Source organism: Triturus cristatus, chromosome 3_2, assembly GCF_964204655.1.
Source record: "Triturus cristatus chromosome 3_2, aTriCri1.1, whole genome shotgun sequence".
NCBI lineage: Eukaryota > Metazoa > Chordata > Amphibia > Caudata > Salamandridae > Triturus > Triturus cristatus.
The window spans coordinates 98,489,274-98,507,359 of record NC_140584.1 but is presented as its reverse complement, the minus strand read 5'-3'; the positions used below and the strand labels follow the sequence as shown (position 1 = coordinate 98,507,359).

General features: G+C 44.1%; 1 protein-coding gene across 1 annotated transcript in view; it reads right to left on the bottom strand.

Annotated features, from left to right (window-relative positions):
• Positions 1 to 18,086, bottom strand: part of SLC49A4 (solute carrier family 49 member 4) — a 285,208-nt gene that overhangs the window by 16,838 nt on the left and 250,284 nt on the right. The window contains exon 8 of the mRNA XM_085647320.1: positions 9,318 to 9,500. Within this exon, the coding sequence (XP_085503446.1) occupies positions 9,318 to 9,500 (183 nt within the window). The remainder of the gene's footprint in view (positions 1 to 9,317; positions 9,501 to 18,086) is intronic.

Genomic DNA, 18,086 nt, shown 5'->3' with positions numbered 1-18,086 from the left:
ACTGCGCCAGGGATTTCGCTCTAAAAAGTTTACTTAGGGTGGGGGCTGCCCAAAAAGGGCATGCCAATGTCCCCACCCCCTCACCAAAATTACAGCCTTTCTGCCCCCTATTGGGGGCAGATGGGGGCAGTAGCCCCCAATCTGCCCCCCCGGGAGGGCATAAAGCCCACTCGACCCCCAGGATGTTTTTTAGCAAATGAAATTAAGGTGGGGGCTGCCCAAAACGGACATGCCAATGCCCCCACCCCCCCAAAAAATTAAACTCTTTCTGCCCCCCCCTGGGGGCAGCAGCCCCCAATCTGCCCCCAGGAGAGGCAGAAAGCCCACTAGCGCCAGGGATTTTCCCCCCCGCAATTTTACTTTGGGTGGGGGTTGCCCAAAACAGGTATGCCAATGCCCCCACTCCCACCCCACCAAAATTACAGCCTTTCTGCCCCCCCAGGGGGCAGATGGGAGCAGTAGCCCCCAATCTGCCCCGCCGGGCGAAGCCCACTAGACGCCAGGGATTTATTTTGGGCAATTGAAATTGGGGTGGGGCTACCCAAAACGGGGATGTCAATGCCCCCACCCCCAAAACATAATAATTACAGTCTTTCTACCTCCCCTGGGGGGCAGATGGGGGCAGTAGCCCCAAATACACCCCCCCAGGGGTCAGAAAGCCCACTAGATGCCAGGGATTTTTTGGGGGCAATTTTACTTAGGGTGGGGGGCTGCACAAAATGGGCATGCCAATACCCCCACCCCCCCCGGAGAAATTCCAGTCTTTCTGCCCCCCCGGGGGGCAGATGGGGGTAGTGGCCCCTGATCTGCCCTCCGGGGGAAGATCAGCGTTCCCCCAGGTCTCCCGATAAAAATGGTGCCTCACTCGTGAGGGAGGCCCAAGTACCCGCGACCGGTAGAGGCTCAAAAGGTATTGAGGCGACATCAAAATTGCCTATCACAAAACGACCTGGTTTTGCAAGGGGGGTCACATGGGTTTTGGGCCCAGTGCTCGGCGGCCACCTAGGGAAACCTACCAAACCCACACAGTTCTGAAAACTAGAAACCGGGGGGATTCCAGGGAGGTATGGCTTGCGTGGATCCCCCAACGTTTACTTACCCAGAATCCCCTACAAACCTCAAATTTAGCTGAAAAAAATCACTTTTTCTACACAATTTTGTGTCGGAAAGTTGTGGCATCACCAGGCTGACACAAATTTGCTCCCACCCAGCGTTCCCCCAAGTCTACCGATAAAAATGGTGCCTCACTCGTGTGGGAGGCCCAAGTACCTGCAACAGGCAAGGGCCCAAAACGTATTGAGGCGACATCAAAATTGCCTATCAAAAAATGTTTTGGGCCCTTGTCTGTCGCGGGTACTTGGGCCTCCCACACGAGTGAGGCACCATTTTTATCGCGAGACGTGGGGGAACGCTGGGTGGTAGGAAATTTGTGTCAGCCCATTGATGCCGAAACTTTCCCATACAAAACTTTGTGGAAAAAGTGATTTTTTTCAGCTAAATTTGAGGTTTTCAGGGGATTCTGGGGAAGAAAACGTTGGGGGATCCATGCAAGCCATACCTCCCTGGAATCCCCGGGTTGTCTAGTTTTCAGAAGTGTGTGGGTTTGGTAGATTTTCCTAGGTGGACGCCGAGCACGGGGCCAAAAACCCAGGTGAGCCCCCTTGCAAAACCAGGTCGTTTTGTGATAGGCAATTTTGATGTCGCCTCAAAAGGTTTTTGGTCCTTGCCTGTCGCAGGTACTTGGACCTCCCACATGAGTGATGCACCATTTTTATCAGGAGACAGGGGGGAACGCTGGGTGGTAGGAAATTTGTGTCAGCCCGGTGATGCCACAACTTTTCCACTCAAAATGTTTGGAAAAAGTGATTTTATCAGCTAAATTTGAGGTTTGCAGGGGATTCTGGGTAAGAAAACGTTGGGGGATCCACGCAAGCCATACCTCCCTAGCATCCCCGGGGTGTCTAGTTTTAAAAAATGTATAGGTTTGCTAGGTTTCCCTAGGTGCCGGCAGAGCCAGGGTTCAAAAACTACAGCTAGGCACTTTGCAAAAAAAGGGTCATTTTTCACTCTGAAAATGTGGTGTGTCCACCTTGCGTTTTGGGCCGTTTACCGTCGCGGGCACTAGGCCGACCCACACAAGTGAGGTACCATTTTTCTCGGAAGACTTTGGGGGACGTGGGGTGGGTGGAATTTTGTGGATCCACGCAGTTTCCAGAACTTTCCCCAACAGAAATGTGAGGAAAATTTGGTTTTTTGGACAATTTTTTAGGTTTGCAAGGGATTCTGGGTAACAGAACCTGGTGAGAGCCAGTCAAGTCACCCCATCCTGGATTCCCCAGGGTGTCTAGTTTTCAAGAATGTATAGGTTTGCTAGGTTTCCCTAGGTGCGGCAGAGCTAGGGTTCAAAAACTACAGCTAGGCACTTTGCAAAAAGAAGGGTCAGTCCACCTTGCGTTTTGGGCCGTTTCCTGTCGTGGGCACTAAAACTACCCACACAAGTGAGGTACCATTTTTATCGGGAGACTTAGGGGAACTCAGAATCGTAGAGCAACTGTTATTACCTATGGGGGGGGGGGGGGGGGGGCAAGGCCTAGCAGCGAAGAGGTAAAAAATAAAAATATATTGGAGTCTCAACTCCTTTGTGGACCCACAAAGCAAAAGCATGGATTCAATGCACACCATCGCATTTAAAATTTATAACACAAACATAACCATCTTGTCGAATCCGATCTATATCTTTTGGCTCTGCTGTTCACCCAGGCGTTGGACAAGAGCATCTCAGACGGTCTCAAAAGTCCCAGGAATTTCCACCTGTAGTGTGCCATGCCACCAGGGGGAGAGAACCGTCCATCACCATCAGGTTTGGCAATAGGTTTGGATTAAAGAGGAGATTCTGAAACAGGGGAGAAGGATTGGGGAATCCCAAGAAAGTTCCATCAGAATTGGGAGACAAACTTGCAACCTTCAAAAGGGAGCACTAAGACCACGTCTGCTAGCAGCCTTCACAATTGGGCCTAAACCCTGTGATCTTTTAGAACTCCGGGAGGCGTCCATCGCCGCCACTACCAGGGGATCCGGCCTCCAACTGAAGAGGACTAGGAGAAGACGCAAGACTGAATGCTGTCCCTGAATCAACATCGAACCGCAAAGTACAGTGACAGGGACAAGGTAATACGGACTTGCAATAACAGACTACCAAACACGCCACAACATATATATCTTAATCCGAAAATCTTCCTTCAGCTGGTCACTACCATTTGACTGAGGAATAGCGCTGTAGGATTGTGTGCTGCATGCCAACATTCACCTTTTGTCTGCTACACTAACATCTTAATATGATGTAAACATATCTCCAGCCATGCATATCCTTAACACGATGTGGGACAGGTCTACTAGGGAGAGGAATTTAAGTGCTGAGAAAGAGAGGCGGGAGGTGAGAAAACAAATAAAAAGTAGCAAGTTTAAGGAAAGGGTGGAAAGACTGGCTCTGGAGCAGTAATGAAGGAAGTGGTGATTTGGCTGATTAAATATACACCACACTCTCTACAGAAGGGGTTTCGGTTTCACCATTCGGGAACACCTTTTCCACTTTATGAAATACAGTTTAGCAGCAAAACAATTTCTACAGTTAAGACCATTTCAGATTTTTAAAGTTAGGGATGCCATATTCAGAAATTAGGTGAATATGTGATTAGGGGTTTACTTCCAGCTTTAAGTAGAGCCACCCTTGAGCAGAGGCACCACTTATCTGTAGAAAATCTGTGGAAATATAAATATATTTTTTTTAATTTCATACGAAAAGTACCTACAAACTGCAAAGGGAACCTAAGAAATCTATAGATAGGAAGGTGAAAATAATTAATGTTTTTGTATCAAAGCTAAACAGAAGGGAAACAGTACATCAAACTTCACTAACTGTTTTGATACTTAATAATTTTAAGGTTTAAAAAAACAAGCTAATCGAAAATGCATCCATTCTCATCTAGTTTTTGTGATTCTTGAGGTCAAGGTCTTTATTTTCCTTAAGCAGCTCACCTCCACACCAACCCTCCATCTTAGCAACCTCTTTATGTCCTAGTGCCAGGATATGCGAGGCATGTCACATCTTTCATAATACCACTTGTACATGTCTTTGTACCGAAGAGCATATACAATTGTGTTGCATTCAGTTATAGAGGACATGAGAGGCAACAGAGACTTGGGCTTGGAATCTTCCCTACAAGTCTCATTATGCAGGTTCTCATTGCTTGTCCCAGTCTGAAACTCAGACGAGAATAATGGGTAACTCAGTAAGTGCTCATGGACGATCTCCTGTTTTCAACAAACAATGTAGAAGAGGGTCCACATGTACTAAAATACACGGTCAAACAGCCTATAAATGTGTCTGGGCTCTGTGTTAACTTGGGATTATTTTTTGGAGTATTCAACACGATGAGACTTGGCGGAGTCCAACCACTACATGTAACGCACCATTTCTACTTTCCTGACATGGAAGAATAAAAGGCTAAATTAGTCAGCCCCGTCAGGATTAAAAACTGTGAAGTGCACATCAAAGCAAATGTCAGCAGTGAGCATTTAATTCACTGATCCATCTTGCTGGCTTTGTTGTAGCATCCATTGTAATCTCACTTTCAAGTTTCCCTCCCCATTTTTATGATGTAACATATCATGTGTATTTGTAAAGCGCACGATTACCTGTAGGTGTCCTGGAGCTGAATAACAGATGTTTATTGTTACCCAACTCAATGGTACTCATGTCTAGCATCTAAGGAACGTGGTCTTCCTCGATTCATGTCATTGTAGCTTCTGTTACTACCTATCTTTATATCTCTATCAAGAGCCATCTGTAGAGGCGAACTCCTTAGCATTACCCTCTGTGAATTTTATGGTCAAAAGATTATATTAAAAAACAAAGATAGTCTAAGATCTAAGGAGGAAGAGGAAATATGACTACAGACCAAAAGCAAAAAGGTTGCAACAAAAGGACAATCTGCCGAGAAGTTCTTTCTGGCAAATACAATTTCCCTCCCTTCACTGGGTTACAAGAGCCATTAGATAGCATTCCTCGCTTGTAGGTACTCTGTTACTATCTCATTTCAATTGTGTTTTTACCACCAAGGTACAGACAACTAGACAAGATTTCCACAGCACTCTGTCAAGCGCTACTGGGTAAATTACAAAGCTTGTTTTGTTGGACACTGTGTCCAATGTTTGCTTATGACTTGGTTCTCCGTGTTAGACCTTATTAAAGGTCTCTCCTCTGTGATCATTTCTACGTTAAAATCCCTCATCAAATTTTGGCCTTTGAGAGGGGGTGTTCTTAGAAGTTAAAGCTTGCGGAAGTGCCACCTCCATTCAAGAAACTCTCATTTCATCTAGCTGCACTACCAAAATTGAGCTGTGTTTCTAACGTTTCCTGTCCAATGGTTAGTGACAGAGTAGTTTCACTGGTTCACGGATGATAACTGTCTCCTGGGTGACTTTTTTTTTTTAAATCCATGTAATTTTTTAACGTACAAATGCAACACCATCAGAAAGCCAGATACACTCATTTCAGCTATAATGCGAATAAGATACATACCAGTGTACTGTTATTTTCTTTTTTTCCCCTTTAGCAGAAGAAAAATCAGGTATAACATATTCAACCAGAGTAAGTGATGATAGGTAAGGATTTACAGGTACAGACCATAAAGAAAACCAGCTAATTTAGACCAAACTCAGTGTGATTTTGAAAAGTTTTGGGGGTGGTGGGCAATCGAGCATTTGTGTAGGTGTTAATGATAGGGTAAAGTATGGGGGGATGAGGTCAGTCACTGGCATGCCGTACCTTAACTTTCCCAAGGACAATCTATTCGCTCACGTCACGATTTTCAAAGTTTAATAAGATTTCGTCTCACATTTATACCAGTGGCCTCCTACGAAGGGCCTTTCTTTCTTCTACACGCAGGGAAGACTTTCAGACTTGGTCCATTTGCTAAGATCTTGCAGTCATCTATCATTGGGAGGGAGCGCTTTAGCATTCCAACTCATCACGAAGTGCTGCATCATTCGCTAGAATTATTGCCAGGTTACTGCCTGCTTTGCGAGTCTTTTGAAAACAGATCCAACTAGCAGACCTGCGGGGTAAGATGTTCTTCACTACAGAGCAAAGAGTCAAGCTGTTCCGCAACCTATCTTCAGTATACCTAAATTTCATTACAAGCCCAAATCACGTGATAGAAGCTGGCATTGCAGGATTACACCTAGGGCAGGCCAAATCTTCTATACATATCATCCGATTAACTTGTTTGCTGGACAAGTAAGTCATATGTTGATAATTAAAGTGGGTGTATTTAAGCTTCATGTTTCTGTAAACTTTTTGTGTATGCCCGAGAACTTTGCCCATTCCTTTTCACTGAGGAGTATGTCCAGTTCTGCTCCCATCTAACATTGATGTGCACCAAGTCCGGTTTGTCATCTCCAATAAAAAACTGCAAAATCAAATCAACAGTTTAGGGCAGCCGCAAGCCTTAACCAATAGCTTCAGTACTTCAAGGGTGTTTGGATCTGTCTTTTGGATGATATGGAACCAGGAAATTCCACTGAGATAATACTGGTAATTGCTATTCTCATGGCAGCAGACAAAAGAGATGTCAGGGACTGATTTTGTTAGTTTTATGGGGTGTATTTTCATCCTTTAAGGCACACCATTAGATGTAACCTCACTCAGCAGAACCACTGGTGGTACAAGCGGAGTCTGCCGGGAATGTATCTTATACTTCTCAATCTACCAGTTTAAGAGTTGACTGGGTTTATTGCGTCAGGAATATATCTATGCTAGTGATATTTGGATTGTCCTCTTGGTGGATGGAAGAAAAAATTAATATACCTCGTTTTAGCATAGAGCTTTACTTCAGTCAACTAATTCGGCTGCAACCTACTTAAACTAATTTCTGAAAAGAACAATCTTCTTGCATTTGATGTCAGTGTTGAAAGATACACATTTGGGCTCTTACTTTCACAAAACAACTCATATCTTAGGTTGCCACAGTGTATAATATTGCTTCCCTCATTTCGTAGTCCTAAATTGAGTTCTTCTTTTAATACCCATGACCCACAAAGCTGTCCTCATGTCTGCTCATATTTACCGACGTTCTGACTATTAGGAACTCGGTGTACTTAGCTGGCCAGTTTACTTACTATTATGTTTATATGGGATGGAAAATGCAGCAGTCCATCTAGTCATGATCAGAGCTATACGAGATACTTTCTCACTAGCCCTGAGTAAGCTTGAATACAGTTGTGAAGTTAGAACTAGACGTCTGGCTCTGCCAGAAACATGATTTGGGTAAAATCATAAACAGTGGTTCCCAATGAGCCATTCAATAAGAAAATCAAGTGATTTGTAACCTGACGGATAAATATATCCATGGTGTCACAAAGCTTAGTAACGTCATAGTAACAGGACTGAATAGTAGCAAATCAAAATAATGAAAGAAAATGATCCAACCCAATGAAGATTGGTTTCAGTAGTCCATGTGCACATATATTCATCAATCCTATAATAAAAATAGGTTTAGAAACAGATGTGAAAGGGCTGACAGCGCAGTGCATGTTGATTACGTGAGTGAGCAAACTATATACAGTAAAACAGGGGAATAATGGGAGATGTCAAACAGTTTTGTGAACTGGGAGGAGTCTCTGCTCATGTGTTAATTTCACTAGATCCATTTCCTGTATTTAATGTTTATGTTTTGAACCATAGTGGCATGAGTCCGGGTATTTCGTGACTAACTAGTACAAGGGACTGGAGGATTAATATATGCTATGAGTTGGAACTAGAAGTAGGGGGACTCCTGTTGATTCCCAGTCACTGGGTCCAACCTGCTTTCACCTATGAACATGTCCTTCTGTGGGTGAGAGTCAGTATTCTGCCTTCTTATAAGCACTAACAGGCCCAGCATGTAAGCAGCGGAAACACACTACGGAAAAGTTGTGGTTTAGGCAACTGCTTAGATGTCAACCTCCTCTACATAGGCGGCAAATGCTTGTAGTTTGTTATATGTAATAGGCATCCCATATTTCTTGAGGGCACTTAATAATCCTCTTGAAAATTGTTTTATTAGTATCCACGTAAAATGCTGAGTGGCACAGGTATGTTTTTATTTCTTCAAGTGTCCAGCCCAGCCTCTGTCCCAACTCTATTCCAACTCTCCTGGGGTTACCATAAGACTTAGTGATACAAAGACTTCTCGTTTAAAAGTACAGGCTTTCATTTACCATAAGAGTAGATTCTGAGATTTGTAGATTTAGTTTACTTCACCTGGACTCACTTATTATCTTTTAAAATTAATATGATGCATAAAAAGTCCAAGACTGGAAAAAGTGTATCCTTGTGACATGGAGCCATATGGTAACTCAGCATTCCTGAATGTAGTGTCACAAGTTCTCAGGCACTCAGAAGAAAATCTCTGCACAAACTCTGCTCATTCGCTTGACTCAGGCTGGCTAATGTTAGAGTGGGCTCCAGGGTACTGCTCCCGGTCATTCCCAGGTCAATATCGAAAAGCACCACAAATCTTTGAAAGAAGATGATGCAGCGAACGTCAGCATAATAAGTCTGTATCTGTGAAGTGGAAAAATATTACCCAAAACTGACTAACTTGGAACGATACAGCACATTAAAGGCTAAACTGTGATAAGGGTCCTTCCTTGAGAGGGAAAATAAAACTGAGGTGAAGCTACCAACGTCGCTGTAACATTGGGCAAACATGAGATGTTTTCCACTAGTCAAAGGCTTCTGGGTTCCTGCACTGGAAGGCATCATTCTATCAATGCAGATACAATTTTACAGGAAATTCTATGCTTTACGATGGTGGAACGATCTTTTTCCAGTTAGTGGCATCACAGAAAAAAACATGGTTATCATTTCTACTCAACACTAACGTTTTACACATTTTTTTAAAGTATACAGTCAGTCCAAGACTATCGGCGCACCTGAGGGATGACAGGTACCGGTGTTCCAATAAATGATGAGGGTTGTGTTGCCCAGATTCTGCAGTGAACCACCTAGCAGTTATGGCGCCGGGACACAATCCGAAGTCACCTGCACCCTGTAGCCCGGAGTGCCAACAGGATAAGTAAAGGGATTGGGACCCGCTCGTGCCCATTCCAGATAGTGACCCATAGTACATCTCAGGAGGTCAGCGCCACATATTTAGGGCCTGTTGTGGGTGCTTTTCCACATACCTTAACACTTCCCAACAGGCTGCAGTGGACTGCAATGGGGTCCGCAGTTCAATACAACCCCTCAATAGATTTGGCTTTCTGAGGCTTACCTGTGTGGTAAAACGCAAGTAACGACAGCAGCACGCCCATAAAAATATTGCTTAGGAAGGTGACCACGCCACAGGTAATTCCTTCCGGTATGGGGTACACGGTCTCCACGAACAGCTCGAAGAAGATCGGCACGCTGCTGTTCAGAAACACGCCAAGCAAGATGCAGGATGCGTAGAGCGTGGCTAGAATCAAAGAAACGGAACAGAGTTAGAAGAGCATTTACTTTTTGCTGATTTAGGCGACGATGCTAAAGTAATTACTTCTAAGTGCCACATCTTAATTATAACGCAATGGGAAGGGACTGAACATTTCAACATTTCGATGCTGCCGTAATGGGCCCATTTCCTTTTGACTACTGATGAAGGGACCGAGTCTCGGGACGATTAGAACGAGATCCTCGCTCTTCGGGAGCGATTTGTGTCTGGAAACAGATGACGCCATGAAAATGCAGATGAGGCGGCAGCCGGCAGCGGCAGAGCGCAGCGTTCTTCGTGGCAGTAAAAAAACAAAAAAAAACACAAACAAAAAGCATCCTGCTCAGTTTTCTTTTACTTACCAGTGCCAGCGCTAAAATGGGTGCACAAGGGATACAAGAGCGACCCAATTTGCCCAAAGGGTACGTGAGTGATTACATAACTTTTTAAGAAACAGTGGTTACCCAGGACTAATATAGAGTCTGTGCCAGGGAGGGCCGGCATGTTGCTGCGGGCGTCCACCAATGTCGGACTGGCCTACCTACAGAGCAATCGAGCAGTGCTCGATGGGCTGGGATGACAACTCAGTGTTAGCGCCATTGTGTTGGCTGTTAGTGTGTGTTTGTTTTATGGTCTGCTCTGGCGGTTTTCCTGTTGATTTACCGGATATTAAAACCAACATTGCTGCAGTAAGTTCAAATCCACGCAGTCATCCATGCCTTGCAAAACACATATACAGAGGGTCTTAACGAGTTCAAAACTTCCCCATGTGCAAACATGGGCCACTCTTTTGGGTTTCAAAATGTATTATTTGGGGCCGCTTTTATTTGATTCCATCTTTGTACAAAGAGACAGACAGGCTTCATCCCTATTGCTAACTTATGACATTGATTCAATTGGAACAACTGAATCCCATGTAATGCCTCTTTTCTCCATCCATTAACCGGGGGACCCATACTGATTACAGGTGGATACCGCTGTACTTTCTACAGGTTCTCCAAAAAGCGGCCCTCCTGCGCTTACACTCCAATACTTTTGTGATTTCTCCTGGTTCTGAAGTAAAATCCAGTTATCTCTGTGTTTCGTACAACAGGGAGTCTCTTATTCCTTAAAGTGGGATATTAACGGACATCCCTGGTTCGACCTTCCCACTCTCGGTCCTCATACCATTTGTGGCTCAAAATACGACACACAATCCCAGAACAATGGCTGCATCTACCACTGAACTAAAGATGTAAGCCCATAAATTAATATGGCTACGCACACTCAATGTCCATACAAGCTACAGACCAGATGAAGTCAACAAATAATTAAGAGGTCGAAACGCTATTAAAATATAATTTTTTAGCTGTGAAAATTATATAAAATCAGACACACAGCATTTTTATTTTGTGTGTGTTGGTTGGTTGTTTATCTCTACATCTTATAACCACTGCATTGTCTGATTGTTGTGAACACTGGGGACCCCAAGCACTTTGCCTTTTTGACATACTGTTCTTAAAACAATTAACATCTGTGAAATATTTAATATTATCTTTGTGTAATGATAGATAAGATTTTCCTTTTCTTTTTTCAGCTTCTCTCAATATAGGCATTGTTTATACACCTGGAATAAGTAGGTGAGTAATGTAAACGACTCTCAGGCAACAAAAATTTCCACAGTTCTTACTGTACACGTAAGAGAACTAGACTCGAGAAAACTTCACCAGCCAATAAAATGTTTCCGTTAGTGTACAATATCAGTTATTAAAGAACAACACATCCTCCTGTTTGTAGGGTCAGTCTGTCTGCCAGCCTTACTGCTACGAATTCTTTAAAATATACTAAAAGTGGTCTAAGATTTCCCCCTCAGGAGTATTTCCTTCTCCCATCATGCAATTGGTTGTTCAATGCATCACTCAGCCTCTTATTGAGTGCTTGCTGTGCAATGCACGAGGGACTATTTTACATCCCAAGAGTACACTGAAGCATCACACAATTTCTCTGATAAGTGCACTGCATACAGAAATAAATCATTGTTATCTTTTTCCCTCCTTCTTCCCCGTTGTTCAGTCGATCTATGTATTACCTAACATCTTTCCATTTATGTTTATTTCTTGCAATTTTTTCCCGCTTTGAATTTTCCTGTTATCTTTTCTATCTGTTGCTTATTAATTGTTCTTCCTCCTCTCTTTTCTTGCAGCAAAAGCAATGCCAAAGTGAGTAAGCAGGACTTTAATGAGCTAACTCGTACACATACAACCACAAACAAAATCTGTTTCCGTGGGTTATCACATTAAACACAGGCCTTTTTGGTTCTGACAATGCTTCTTAACCAAGACACTGACGAGAACACATTATGATAATATTTACTGGAACAGTGTTCTCCAAATACACTACATTTCGAAGTAACCTAGGGCCAGATTCACAAGGTTTTTACTATGACTAGGTCTGATTTAACCTTGAAGTGATCCTGATTTACTCCTTCATGAGTACTACATGAGTAAGTCACGTCAAAATCTCGGTGAACAAGCTCATAGCAAGGTTATTTTTATTTCTCCCACAAAACTAATTTATGTTACTGACATACAACATATAAGCGGGTAGCGTTACAACAGTTTTTACTACCTGGTAAAGTGCACAATTTGTATTGGGTTGTATCTCCATTTATAGAGAAATTATCCTTTTTAGGAGAAGTACAATACCTGGCATCATGCAGTACGCAAAGACCTTAAATGTACAGTTAGATGGTTAAGTACAGGTAGACGGGTGATATATGAATTGAGTAGAAAAAATATGATAAAAAAGACGTCTGACAAATGTAAAGAATTTACCTAGATCGCTGGGTAAATTGCAGTGAAGGTAGCGGACAGATTACAAATGTGCTTTTTAACATTTTGCAGTTAGCAAGCCATAATAGAGACCACAATTCTGCTAATTTATATTCTGTGGAATAGTGGGAGGGGATTACCTGGATTTCACAGATATGGTGTTTCCAAGTTAAAAGGTGGAATCTGAAGTTGCCTATAAACGTAGTGACCAAGGGGTGGGTCTGAGCTGCAGATAGGACATTTCAGAGTAGAGAACCAAGCAGGTCAAATGATCGGATGAGGACAGTGCTGGGAAGATTAGCAGAGGAAAGAGACCATGATGGGTTGCGCCATGTGGTCTGTTGGGAGACGTAAAGTGGGACAGTGCAACAAATATCTTCAATGTGCCCTTTCTGGGACACAATACCTATGCACTCAATGCCAGTAATCAAAAAGGGAAAAGTCATTCTTCTAGGCCACTTTATCGAAAGCGGAGCGTAAAAAGCGCTTGTGACAGTCTTTTCAAAATAATGCTTGCCTCCTGCATTACTCCTCATCCTTATGTACACCAGTATACCAGACATTTGCCTGATCTATGCTACAAGCAAGTAAAATGCGTCTGTCAAATGATGACACGGAAGAAGAAGAATCCGGTTTTAAGAGGAGCCTCGTGATGATATGGTAAGGACAAATGCAAACTTTGACTTGAGCCTTTATCGCAGTTAAGCTGCAATGGCCGGCTTTTAACAAAAATGAGGAAACACCTACCTTTATACTGCTAATGCTACAAATTGGTTTAAAAAAAAAGTGGCAGGAAGGTATGCAGTGGTGGACAAAAGGTGCAGCACAAAGGTACATGACTAAGGAATCTACAATACAGCAGTGAGAACATGGCAGGATGAACTGGAAAAAAGTCAAAGGGCGGGTAAGAGAGCAGCCCTCTCCCTTTATGTTAAAAAAAGAGTTAGAAATTCAAAACAAAATCCTGCATGCAATCTTATTTCAAATTTAACCATCTTCACCTTTCCACAAAAGATGATAAATCACACAAGTGATGACTTCAACAAACAAGTCACAGGTGCATGTGAAAGAGTAAAACGTACAAACACGAAAGTAAAAGTTACAGAAATGCTGAGGGTGAAGATATGACTACACATCACATGACCACCACGTTTCCAGCCCTTAACTTCCCTTTTACAAATCAGTACTAATCAGCTCAACTGAAGCAAACAAAGGCAACAGCTCCAAGAATGAACGGCCACATCTGAAAGCCCAGAACTGGTAACATCGTGTTCCAATGGTGTGGAATAATCTGGTCACCGTGTCTGTGACTCGAGAACGTTTAGTACTACTAGACCCCAAAATAATTTTGGACAGCATAGATAATAAAGCAATTTTGGGAGCATGGGGTGCATTTGTGGTCCGACCAGCAGCCAGAACCAACCTACTAACCCATTTGCTAGCTTCTCCAGCAATCAGCTAATTTTCTCTCAATCAACACCAATGTGTAGAAAGACTAAAATACAGGCATGGCAAGTGGGTCTTTTGGTGGAAGGATCTTTTAGAAGATTGCTACAGTAAATGAATGTTATTATTCCTATATCCAAACTCTGTTTTTCTAGAGTAATCCATATTGGCAAGCATCCAGAAATTCAAATCGGGAGAGGCTGCTATCAATAAATAAAGACTGGGAAGGCCTAGTCAATTCAACTTCAAAGCACGGTCTGAGAGAAAAACAGAACTTGATGTAAAAAAATAAAATGTTAAAAAAATTCCATCTACTACTTACAAGTAGCACAGGAGAAGTGCAAATGGCTGCTTTGCAAGCCAAATCCATTGGAATGTGAAGTGAAAAGCAGCTGATGCCTGGATACATATGTACACAGAGCCTGCACAGATTGCAAACCAGATTCCAGTCCAGTCTGAGTGGTGCTAGGCCTTTCATTTGTTACAACCCCAATGCGGACCAGGGCGGCGTCTCTTCACTGCAGAAACTGATAGTTATTGAGAGGACTGAGGTGCGCAACATTTGTCAAACTACGCTATGCTCAGGAGTAAAGGATGACAATGAATTGGAGATTATCATCTTAACTTAAAGCCTCTTCTGTCCCATGAAACGTGACAGTGTGGGAAGAAAAAATGTTCAGCCCATTTTCTTTTCGTCACAGCTTTTATCTGACTCCCATGTCCACTACAGTCCTTAAATACTAGCATTTTGGTGAGACATTTTTTATAATCTTTTTATCTTTGTGTTGTATGGTTTGTGTTTTTTCTAATGTTTGCAGAAATTGTTGAAGACGTTTGTGGAGAACATGGGAATGTTAGATCTTTGACATGAGGCATGGCCTGCTGACCACAGTGGAGACGGTATGTCTGGACTTAACTATCACCTGGTCCTCGGACCAAGGGAGGAGCATTCCGTGATACAAGGTACTTGCCCTATGACATTTCTGACCACTCCCTAAAATAAATCCGCCTGGGGGCAGGGGAGTGCAGGTAAGGACCGGGAGACCTGGAGGCTAGACCCCTGGGAACTACAGGACTGGAGCACTAAGAAGCTCCTGATTTTGGCTACAGAGCTCTAATTTAAGGGAAAGATTGGCACAGTCACCTCCGATGTAACCACATAGGAGACAGACAAAGCTGTCAGGAGGGGCAATCTAATATCTCAGATAGCAGGGAAGAAAGACAAAAAGAGGTACCAGCGCTGGAAACACAACTGATGAAATATGAGGCAGACTAAACAGGACAGCTCTTGCTTAATCACATGCACCACTCGGCCCTGGTAAGAGAAGAGTACTGCAGCCTGGTAGAGGAAGAAGCCAGATTTTTAAGCTAACTGAATTTACCTAAATGGGGATATGCTAAAAATATGGCTTGGATCTGGCCCTCTAGGATCAGCTTAGGAGAACCCCATAATAGATGACCAGGAGACACCAAAATACAAGGTGGCTGGCATTGCACGGACAGTTACGGCCCTCCTACCAGATCTCCATTGCCCAGGAGAGGACCGCAATATGGCAGACCTCTGGAGCTTTATTGTTTAACTTCCCGGCCCGTCACTGATCAATGCCAATTCAGAGGCCCTAGACATGGCTTCCCTCCAGAGTTCTATAGATGTTTGAGTCGTTTAGAGACAGATCTTTTACGTTGGAAACTGAATGCAGCCAAGAGGTAGGGTAACTTAACCCTAGATCTGAGAAAAACCACATTTGTTAAGATCCATTAGAACAGTAAACCCGCTGAGCAATGCAACACTTACAGACCAATCACTCTGTTCAACTGGGCGGGAAAAATACTGGCTAAGATCCTTGCGAATAGGCTGACGTAGGTGATTGATAAACTGATAGGCCCTGACCAGCTGGGCTTCATGCCCAAACGATCCCCCCCAGTAAAATCACCACCACCTTTTTGACTGCCTAGCCCTAAGACATGACTTAGCAGAGCTGCGATTTTGCTCTTCCTAGATGCTAAAAGGGCGTTTGACTCGGTAGTGGGAATTCTTGTGGGAAGTCCTAGACAAGATGGGATTTGGCAAATAATTTGCATCCTGGATCAAATTGTTATACACAAAACCGACGGCCAATATACGGGTGACTTGGGTGCTTTTTAAGAGATTCTCCATAGGCTCGGGAATGGAGTAGAAGGGCCTGCTTTCCCCTCTCCTCCTCATGTTGGCCCTGGTATCTTTGGCGTGTGGGTGACGGTGGGTACCCAGCTCCAAGGCCTGAGATGGACACCAAATTGGGAGTATATTTTCTCCCTATATGCAGATGACCGTGTTATACGTAGCCTACCCCCTGAAGACTGTTCCTAAGATTCTCAAGCTGCTCGGTCCCTATGGCAAATTTTCTGGGATGTTTATTAATTGGCAAAAATCGTTAATGTTTCCACTGTCCTCCTGGTGCCCCTTCCCCCCCTCCCCCCATTCCTCCCTCCCCCTCAAAAGAAATGGGGCTGCCCGCTGAGCTGGGGGCCAGGAAGGCTTTAGATATTTAGTGGTCTGGGTTATATATGAAGCCGGGGCATTCCATGAACAATGCTGGGGTCAGGTTCTGGAGGGGTACAGGGGAGATGTTGGACAGGCTATCCGTGATGGGCAGGGCAGCCATGTAAAATATTGATCATGCTCCCCAAATTCCTCTATTTACTGGAAAATACACTATGTGAAATCCCAGAGAAGTTCTTTAAGTCAGTAGGTGCGACCACACGAACCCTGTTATGGGATGACAGAACCCACTGCATCACACTTTCAACTATCACAAGTAATCCATACAATGGACAGGGGATGTGGGGGGAAGCCTACCTGATCTTTGCCTTTACTAGGCCACACAGTGGCAAGTGGTCAACGACTGGAAATTTGTTCCCCCAGGAAGAGCCCTCTCTGAAAGCAGACAGGAGGTGGATAGGCCCCCAGGGATATCACTGGAAGTTGTACGATGAAACCAACCCCTCCCCCCCACCCCAAGCACCATCCCCAATGGACCTAGTTAAAAAAAATCTGAAATTTGGAAAACGGCAAACAAAAAATGGGATGGAAGGGAAAACCCATACTAGAAACCCCCTATGGGACTTGGCCACCCTGGGAGCACTGAGTAGGCTGGACTGCAGACATGAATGGTATATGATAAGGTTATCAAAAGTGGGTAAAATGTGGGGAACACAGGGCCTGATTCTATTCTCGGAGTTTCAGTCCCAATATGAGCTGGCCCCGTTCCAACGTTTCCGATACCTGAAGGTCAAACATGCCCTCCAAAAATATCGAGATAAATTACACTAAGTCCTCGACGAGACGCCACTGGAATACCGGCTATTCATGTCCCAGTTACATGGCCCTCACTTACAGGATAACAGTGAACTGCCAGCTCCTTCTTGCTAAGCTGCAGGGACACTAGGAGGTTGTGGATTTGGGAGTGCTGATGGATGAAGACTGTCATCTCGGCGAGATGGCCTTTGGGGCCAGATATCGGTTAATATAACAGAAAATCCTACATCACACATATATCACCAGGACTCGACTCCTCAGATGGGCAGGGCAGGGCTGACACTGATAAATGTCTGTGGGGCTGCAACCAACGTTGCACCGTGGTGAACACTATATAGGATTGCCCACTCATCAAACCATACTGGAAATGAGTGGGGAAATGCCTGTCGGAAGAGGCAGAAACCCCAGTGGAGCGGACACGACAATTATGAATGAAACAGCCCTTCTATAGCGCATTGCTACCCGGGAGCATATCAGCACTGAAGCTGAAACTGGGGCAGACGAACAACTAAGGGAAAAGCCAGGTTTTTAATTGTTTCCGGAGGACAAGGTGATTAGGTTCCCTGTGCAAGTGCAAAGGCAGGGAATTCCAGAGTCTGGAGGCCTTTTACGCACAGAGCTGGCCGTCACTTATAGCCTTTTTAATCCTAGGGACCACGACTAGCTGGAGCTCATCTGAGCGAAGCGGTCTGTTTGCCCTATAGGGTCGATTCATGGCATTGTTAATCGGTGCAAAAACAACAGTCGATTGACAGAATGCAGAACAATGTCATACGTTCACCCCAGTACAGAGATCTGAGCCTAAATTCATCGTTTTTTTGCTCAACATGCCATTCCAGTTTGAACCCAGCCATATGCAAATCAGTCTTGACCCTGTGCCTCATGGGAACAGTCCAGCCCGAACTGCCAAGCCAGGTCCTCCCTGGACTGGAAACAAGCATGCTAGGACTGATTTCTTCAGCCAGGATAGCTTGATTCCAGTGGCATGGAGAGCACGGGACCCACGTCTGGGCATGCCTG